This window comes from Mytilus edulis, chromosome 13 (genome assembly GCF_963676685.1).
Source record: "Mytilus edulis chromosome 13, xbMytEdul2.2, whole genome shotgun sequence".
In the NCBI taxonomy this organism is placed as follows: domain Eukaryota; kingdom Metazoa; phylum Mollusca; class Bivalvia; order Mytilida; family Mytilidae; genus Mytilus; species Mytilus edulis.
The window spans coordinates 2,691,039-2,700,901 of NC_092356.1; the positions used below are offsets into that span (position 1 = coordinate 2,691,039).

Below are 9,863 nucleotides of genomic sequence, written 5' to 3' on the forward strand. Positions count from 1 at the left end.
CTTCCTCTTTTCCTTTTTCGTTGGGTACTTGGATGTTGGTGATTGATACGTTGAATATTGGTACTTCCTCTTTCCTTTTTCGTGTGAAAACTTTGATAAATGCAGTTATCGTTCCAAATAGATGTAAAATTTTATCTCTACATGATTTAAAAAATATTCGACAATTATTTTTCTTAGGGGTTAGTGTTCCCCATTTAACAAAAAATATGAGAAATGTAATATATTGATGTCTTTCTCTTTTTTTATACTAATACAAAGCCCACTAATTTATATATCTCAGCATATATATAAATTCAAAAAGTATGAATTCAAAAATTATTTAATATCGTAATTTAATTATCTATCATTTTTAAATGACAAAGTTGTCTTCACTAACGTTTCATGGCTAGATCCAAAGTTTTCCAGAAAATGTTATTTTCATTTAATGTGTCTGTTTTACGAATGTGGTCATTGGCGTCCAGTGACACCATTTGCATTACACATTGCGGTATTTCTGATTTGGTAATACTCTCCAAGCTTATAACAATTATTTTTGCTTGTAACCCAATAAAATGCTCAATTCCAACAGTAGCTTCATAGCTCGCCCATTCATTGTTCACAAACTCATTTGAAATAATTAAGATCATCTTTTTACATTTTGAAATGGAATTACTTATGGCAAGTCTATTTTGACCACGCCGTACATCCCCATCTCCTCTGTCTGACAAAAGAAGTTTATAATTGCGTCTCTCTTCTAGAAATGAACGCAGCGGTCCATACACCCATTTATAGTCGCCTTCGCAATAAGCTATATATGCATCATATTCAAGTGTTTCTTCTTTTGACTTCTGGAAAAGTGGATTGGCCATTCCGATAAATAAACAAAAGTATTGTAGGTGCAATTTGTAGCGATATCCAAGAAGAATAAATAATAGAAGTACACCGAATAAAGTTGCAGAAAAAATTAACCATACTGTCGTAATACATCTTATTCTCATAATTTGCAATTGATTGTAGACAACATTTGTTGTAATATTTCCATCGCTTCCGACACACCAATAACTACCATTGCTGTCAAGTTTCACTTTAGTAGTAAATAACCAGTCTACAAAATCTAATGAAGCACAAGTGCAAACAAGAGGGTTGCCCTCTAATAAGACTGTCATTGTTCTCTTTGATTTTTCAAATAGCACTTCAATCGCGTGAGTTTCTTTAGTTGTTAAATACGCTATTTTGTTGTTTCTGATGTTAAGGAAACTAAGAATGTTCAAGTCTTCTAGATTTAATGGAATACTTGTGAAAAAATTTCCTTCAAGTATCAAACATTGTAAACTGTCTAATTGACTTTTAAATGTTGAAGTTCTGAATTGGTCTTCGAATGCATTTCTTGAAAAGTCTATATACTGCAAATGTTTCAGTCCGTCAAGGAATTTACCTTGGTGATCCTCTTTAAGACCAACACTTAGTGAAGAACTTTGCATTATTAACTGTTCCAAATTGACGGCAGATTTCAGAAGGTTGTGTTTTAAAAGTCCGCATTTGAAATGTGAAACATTAAGTATTACCACGTTCTGAAGTCCATGAAATGTGTAGTTGCAGTCCGCAAGTGATGTGTATGTAAAATCAATGATTTTCAATCGTGTGATACCCTTGAATGTTATACTGTTGATCATGCCAAAATCATGGCCAATTATAAAGGAGGCGTTTAAGAATTCGAGAGAAGAAGAAAGTCTTATTGAGTAATCTTTTTGCTTATCAGTTTTAAGACCATGGTCTCTCGTTCGTATAGAACTCTCACTCTTTTGTTTTTGAACATTTTGTATCAAGTTACCACTAATTAAAGACATGTCTATTCTCTTGATATTGATAAAGAAATTGAAATATAAAAAGATATATTCCTGGTGAAAATCAAATTTATTCTTACTTAAGTCTAAAGTCTCAAGACAGTTTCTGTATTTCATTTTCTGGAAGGCGGATGCATCTATAAGCCTGATATCGTTGTCTCTTAAAGATAATCTTTGTACGCATATGTTACCGATATATGCAAATAGATCAGCAGAAATAACGTATTCGCCGTAACTTTTGAAATTATCGCTCAAATCCAATTCATCCATCTGTCGATTTTCAAACACACGTAAAGCTTGTAAAGTATTTGATAATTTCGAGAATCTTTGACCTAGCGTACTTAGACTAGAAAGTACTTCTAACGGTGCAAAAGTATCGATTTCTATTTCTCGTATACCGCCATTGATACATAAATACTTTAATGGCGTCCTTTTAAATGAATCAAATGTATAGTTATGTATAACATAACCTTCATAATCGCAATGGAAATAATGAAGATTTTTCATGACAGAAAATATCTCCGCGAATGATCCATTTGACGGTCCACCATAAGTAAACACCTTTGTTAAATTTAAAACATCCGACCACTCCTCTCTTGGATACGTTGACAACAAGTTATGTGATATATGAAGTACTTGTAGGTCAACTAGTGGTGCAAATATATTCCCTTGAAACGTTTTCATTGGATTATCGAATAAATTGAGTTCGGTTAAATGTGTCAATTGTTCAAAAGCTGATTTATCTATTGCACTTATGTTACAGCTGCTCATATCCAGAGATCTAAGCTGTGTATATCTTGTAATAGTTATCAAAAGTAAACGTTTCCGTAACTAGACTGTTAAAGTTATTTTCCATCAGAAGTAAATCTGTTGTATTTCTTGGACATTCTGCCGGTATGAATGTTACATTCCTTGAACTACAGTCACATCTTATGTCATTCACACGTATTGTAATATCACAATGTCTAGAATAAGCAAACGAAAGAATACATTTAACACAAAGAAAGAATAAACGTTGTGTTAACAGCATTTTTCAAATCAATTGTAAATCTTTAACTTTTTATATCCCTATTTTCGAGTACGTGACCACAGTATTAAGCAATATTCTCCTTTCGTCAAACTTTTAAATATCTAAATTTATATAAAGCATTTTAAAATGGGGCCAGTCAAGCAATTATCAGAATAATTAAATATATATCTAAAGTTTATTGTTGCTATATTACTATATTATAATTGTTTGACGAAGATAAACAGGAAGTGCGTGTGATAACAGGAAATAGAAATTTCCACTACCTGATACATCTTTTGTCGGTTAATTTAACATGTCACGTGACACAGTGCAATACCCTACTACCTGACACAATTATTCTTATTATAACATCAGTTTCTTTGACATATTTAAAAGTAATTAAAGAATCATTAAACAAAATTTAAAAGAAATCACTCACACAGTGCAACACCCCTCTACCTGACCAAACTATTCTTATTATAACGTCGGTTTCTTAAACATATTTAAAAGTTATTTCACATATAATCAACCGGAATTAAAAAAAAATCTCACATGGTGCATTCAACAATGAATTTATATATGTATATGTGTGTAAGCCTAACTATCAAGAAAAGTAAGAATTCGGTTTTTGATGAGGAATCTTACGACAGAAAGAGGCTGACGAAGCAACACGGTCATTGTAATAGGATGCATGATCTGCCTCTATCTGTCTTCAAAATGTTTATTTAAAGAAATTATCATTCTTTTTTATAAAAAATACCCCAAAAAACTATTTCTTCTCTACTTTCTTGATCACAGATCTGTTATCTCAGAAAACAACTGAAATCAATTCAATTAATAATAACACGTGTTCAAGGAATTATGGTTCAAACTTTCTTCATGTATAAGAATGCGACGTTTTTCCTTTTTCAAGCTTCATTTGATGATTATTCATGATACAAAATTGGAAGCAATAAAGTTTATATTCTAAGTTATGATTGTCGTTTTCAGAAAATGTATTCATAATCATCAATAAAAACTGACAATATCATGAACAAATCCCCGAAAAGGACAACTTTAGGCAGAATAAAATGAACTCCAATTATAGCAGATGCTTCGGAAATGAAAACCTTATATTCTCCTGATGACAAACTCGTTTTAAATTTCATTCAAAGATGTCATATTTGAGAAAAAATTAAGTCAACAAGATTTAGGTGGGTATTTTGAGATCAGGTTAAGTCTTAAACCACGTATCCGTTAAAACCTCTGACTATAACAAATGAATGATGTTTTTCAAAATGATGTATAGCAAAAAGTCAAAAAGTACCGGGATCTACCTAATATAATTTAAAAGATTTTTTGTCAATTTATACTTATAAAATAGAGGCAGAGGATATTAAAACTATATTCTGTACTAAATGTTTTTTTTTAATTTATTATATGTATAAGTATCCTGAAACGTCTTGTCCTTGTTTTCGTAAGATGTATTTCTGCTCTGTTACGTCGATCTGCTGATCGTTTTAAATGATTTTTTGATAATTTGTTCTTATGTTGTACTATGACACTATTGTCCAAGGTTAGAGGGAATGTTTTTGCCTTCAAACTTATATATTTGTCACAAGTCAGGTGTAGGTAATTAAATGTTAATCACTTGTTGCTGCATATCATATTTGCTTTTCGTTTATAACTGTATACGTAAATCAGGCCGTTAAATTTCTATTTTAAATTGTTTACATCTGTCACAGCGAGAAATTTATCCCACTTCTTTTTTTATATCATAAGTCGAAAATAAACTGACAACGACATGATTAAAAAAAAAATAAACAACAAAAGTACACAAAACACAACAAAGATAACCAAAGACTGAGAACACGAACCTCATAGGTATCTGGTGCTTATCTAAGAGGCTTCTAAAGGGTTTGCAAATTGCATCATAAGTTGCATCTATTGTATTTATCACATTAGTACAAATCTGGTGATCATTCTTATTCGGTACGTCACATTGCAGGACATGAGGACGAGAATGTAGTAATAACAATTACAACATATCCGTGCATCTGCAGTACAAACCAGAAGAAGATATTTGATTGTTTGTGTCATTGTGTTAAAGAATAAACTTTGGGTTACTTTTCTGCTTTAAAACTGTGTATATAATATCTCAATCTTGATCTATGAAATTTGTGAAAGAGATAACACAAATGACAATTAGCTTGATACTTGTATAGAGTACAGAGTGTTGAACTCCGAGTAAAATTCAAGAAAGGAAAGTCCCCAATCAAATTAAAACAAACGTACACGTCAAGTAAACAACAACAACTTCCTTTAACACTAAAACACCTGTAATCTGTAACATGTATCATAAAAAAAAACTCTTTCTCGCATCACTTCTCTGCCTACTATAGGAATTCCAACGTTAAATTACACCTCGACAAATTAAGTTTTAGAGGCAGGTTAGGTGTCATTAATTTCTTCTTTCTACCTATTTCTCTCCGTGTCTGCATGTCTTTTTCATGGTATATGATAAATTTTACTACAACGGCCTTCATTCGGAGATGATGAAACATGACACAAAAATAAATTAAAACATCAACTGAGAATGTTCATGATAGTTTACAGTTTATATGTCCTAGACCCGAGTGGTGATGGAGACTTTATCGTACTTACTAACTCACTTTAATGTTTCAAGTTGTATATATTAAATATATATATACCTCGTCTAAACATCAACCCCACAATGGAAGATCTGTAAATTTGCTGTCGCAGTTTTTTGTTGTTCTTCCCTCGCAGGGATTTGAACCCATGCTACTGTGATATTGTGACACCAAATCGGTTGCAATGTAGCCGTCCTGCTAGACCACACGACCACATGGGCTTCATAAAAATGAAGCTTTTGGTGGCCTCGTGTTACCTTTTTACGTCAGTTTTAATCTAGCGTCGTACTCCAGTAAATGATATATAAGGCATAGAGATGTTATTTTTACAGATCAAATAAATTATCTATAGTAAAGGATCCTATAGATATCCTTGTTCGATACAAGAACATTGTCCTTCTTTATTGATCAAAATATCAAAAGTATCAAAAATAGGTTGGGTAATCATAAAAAAACCTGTTATAGTTACTTATTACTTATAACAGTTAATTGGCCTTATCGTATTGTTTTTTTTTTAATTCCAAAAACACTAACGACACTCGAAAAAAACCACGATCCTAGCCGAACACTATAACTACCGTGATAATGTTGAATGCCTTGATTAACCTTACTATTATTATAACCGAGACTAATATAATGCTCTCATTTTACCTTTTTCATATAAATATTCTTGATAAAGGTACATTTTGAATTTGTACTTTAATTTTTTTAAATACGAAGGCTTTCTACCTCAGGAATAGATTATTTTAGCTGTATTTGGCAAAACTCTTAGAAAATTATTTTTTCAGTGCTCTTCAACTTCGTACTTTATATTGCCTTTTAAACATTGTTATATGATTTTGTTATACGTTTTTGATGCGTATTGTTATACGTTTTTGATGCGTATTGTTATATGATTTTGCCATGTGATAATGGACTTTCCGAATTGATTTTCCTCTAAGTTCAGTATTTTTGTTATTTTACTTTTGATTCGAGCGTCACTGATGAGTCTTTTGTGCGGTGGCGTAAATATAACATGTTAATCCTGGTTTCTATGATGAGTTTATTTGTAACTCAGGTAAACTGCTTTGGACACAATTTATTTATAAATGTTTTACCTTCAGTAATATATTCTTTTATTTATTGGTGAGTGGTTATCTTTCTCTCAATTAAAATGATTTTCATTTTTTTTATAAGTTGTATCCGTTAATATTTTGCAAAATGTTCTCTCGCCTGAAGATTATTTGATCGGCGAAAACATCAATTTCATGTGTTATTTGATTGTTTAGCCTGAAATCTTCAAAATATGTTCCGTGATATATATATATATATATATCCCATTGACCTGAATCACGACACTTTTCAAATATCTTGAATCTACCCAAAATCTCGTATTGACGTATACCAAAAACCTTTCTTTTAAAACATTTGTGACGACACTATTATCAAGGAGGAAAATACCTACAGGATATAGAAGCTATTGGTACAAATAATTTTTTAATAATAAAGAATTCGTCATTACCTCGAAAAATTTACGAATACCAGCATGCGTTGGTTACCCACCCTAAGTATCTCTATAAAGGATAACAAAGGACATATTTAAAAGATCACAGCCACAATCTCCTTTTTATTTCTTCGACTGTAAAATGACTGAATTCGAAATTTCATGAGCAACACAATCCATGCCACATATAGAGCAGCACACTTCTGGATGACATGTGATTGCCCTCGAATTTTTGTAGGTTATATGGTACTTAGCAGTAACACAACCTATGTCAAATGGCATATGTTGAGTAGAGTATTCACACACTTCTGGAGCACGACTGATCACCCATGATGATTATATAGGTACCGTGGTACTGTGTAGCAACATATTCCACATGCAGAGTAGGATCTGCAAACATTCTTGAGCACCTCAGTTGTTTTTCTTATCCTTTTGTGTGGTATATAGCAACAATGTTTTTATTTCTGATTTGGTTTCTTTCTCCTCTTTGTAACGACAGTTTTAAAAAAGTTGAAACAATGCGAATGCCGAAGGTGGTTTTACATTTAAGTGATTATTTGTTTGGTTATTTGTTTTTTGATAATACGTGTAATGTATGAAAAGAATTTCTGTAAATTTGGATAGTAAAATTGATCGCACAACAACCAACACTAGGCTTTGCAGCGAAAGAAAATGTGCAAGTAAAACATATCAGGAACAAACATCACCTACTTATGATGAGTTTATTTACAACCATTGGGTCGATGCCACTGCTGGTGGAGATTTATTTCCCCGAGGGTATCACAAGCCCAGTAGTCAGCACTTTTTGTGCTGACATGAATTGTCATTGATATAGTTATATTTATAAATTTACTGTTTACACATTTTTGAATTTTTGTGAAATACTAAGGCTCTTCTACCTCAGGCATAGATTACCTTAGGTGTATTTGGCAAAACTTTTAGGAATTTTAGTCCTCAATGCTCTTCAACTTCGAACTTTATTTGGCATTTTTAACTTTTTGGGATTCGAGCGTCACTGATGAGTCTTTTTGTAGACGAAACGCGCGTCTGGCGTATATACTAAATTTAGTCCTGGTAGCTATGATGAGTTAATCTACTTGTAATTTTGACAAAATCACACTATGCTGCCAAACAGGCATGCCAAATGGTATACGTGCAAGTTCATTCAATTGCGCTAAATTCAAGGCATTGTTGTTTTAATAAACATGACACATGTAAAATGGAAGTTATTTTAACTATTGCATACCAAATAAATTGTTTAACGTATTGAGTAAAGTAATACGATTGATTTCATTTGTAATTTCTCTATATATTTCTCTATATAGATGCCACTTCATTATTTCCGTTGGTTACAAGAAAAATATCACGTTTAAACATTGTTTGTGTTCTTAAACTGTAACGAAAACAGTTCGAAAACTATAATTCCAATCATAATGTAAAATTAAGTGAACATTTCTTATTCATGAATGGTCACTTCAGTAAAATGATTTTAAATTTGCATGAACGTTACTCAAGCGTAAAACTCTCTGTTATCAAAATACACGATTGAGAGACACAATTTAAATACGATATAGAAAAGACATTTATTTTCTGTTCTATATACAATTACTTCATTTAAATGTAGGACATTTTGAATGAATCCATCTTAAAAAAAAATCTGTTCAGTGTGATATTCACCTACATTTCAGGGTGAAGATTTACACAATGTTTACCGAGTTGCTCTATATGTATTTGATACTTTATATCAATGTAAAACAAACTTGTTTATGTAATGTATACGTGTTTCTCGTTTCTCGTTTTTTTATTTTATATAGATTATACCGTTGGTTTTCCTGTTTGAATGGTTTTACACTAGTAATTTTGGGGCCCTTTATAGTTTGTTGTTCGGTATGAGCCAAGGCTCCGTGTTGAAGGCCGTACATTGACCTATAATGGTTTAAGTTTTTTTTTAAATTGTTATTTGGATGGAGAGTTGTCTCATTGGCACTTGCACCACATCTTCCTATATCTACTGTAGTATGTCTCCTAAAATAAAATGAAAAGGAACGATTGATTCGTAGAAGTAATTGTGGTTCAGAAAGTTTTGGGTTGCAGTACCAATTGTTTTAAAATGAGCTTCGAAGATATTGTTGTTAGTTCTTACATATTATCTGTTATCATGATTTCCTTGATAGAGGTTGCTCACAAGGAAGCTATCAAATAAACTTCCAAATGGTGAAGTTGAAATCATCACTTCGTAAGTTTTGCGTACGCCATCACGAGTTGGTTGACAGTTATGGAATAACCGTTTCACAAATGATATCGGATATGTTCCTTACGTCGCAACTACATTACCCGTACCTTTTCAGGAACGTGACCTACCAAACTAGACTATTTACCAGATTTGTAATAACATAAGCAACACGACGGGTACCACATGTGAAGCAGAATCTGCCTATTCTTCCGGAGCACCAGAGATCACCTCCAGTTTTTGGTTAGGTTCGTGTTGCTTAGTTTTTATAATTTAGTTTTCGATATTGTATCATTCTTCTGTAATTTTATTTGCCTGTTTGTCTTTTTATTTTTAACCATGGCGTTGTCAGTTTATTTTCAATCTATTAGTTTGACTATCCCTCTGGTATCTTTCGTTCCTCTTTTTTTTAATTTGAGTAATTTCTGTGAAATACTTGAGTGTAATGTTGTCGTCTGACTATCAAAGTCCCTGCTACTCTTCAATTATTATTACTTTTTGGAGTAAAACAGTTCGGGAGATGGAAAAGGGGTGGGGGAGGGTCGATTCTTCGGTACCGTTTCTGAGTAAAAGATGTCACGTAAGGAGCAGGTTCTGTTAACCTTTTGGAGCACCAAAGATCATCATTGGATTTCGGTTAGTCATTGTACTGCTGTTCAATTGTTTGTCATGATAGTAAATTAACATG

The 9,863-nt window shown here is 32.3% G+C and overlaps 1 protein-coding gene across 1 annotated transcript; it reads right to left on the reverse strand.

Annotated features, from left to right (window-relative positions):
• Positions 1–371: 371 nt before the first annotated feature.
• On the reverse strand, positions 372–848 carry LOC139501934 (single Ig IL-1-related receptor-like). Its single transcript, XM_071291239.1, has one exon. It carries the CDS (start codon positions 846–848, stop codon positions 372–374), a length of 477 nt encoding a protein of 158 aa, XP_071147340.1.
• Positions 849–9,863: the final 9,015 nt, after the last annotated feature.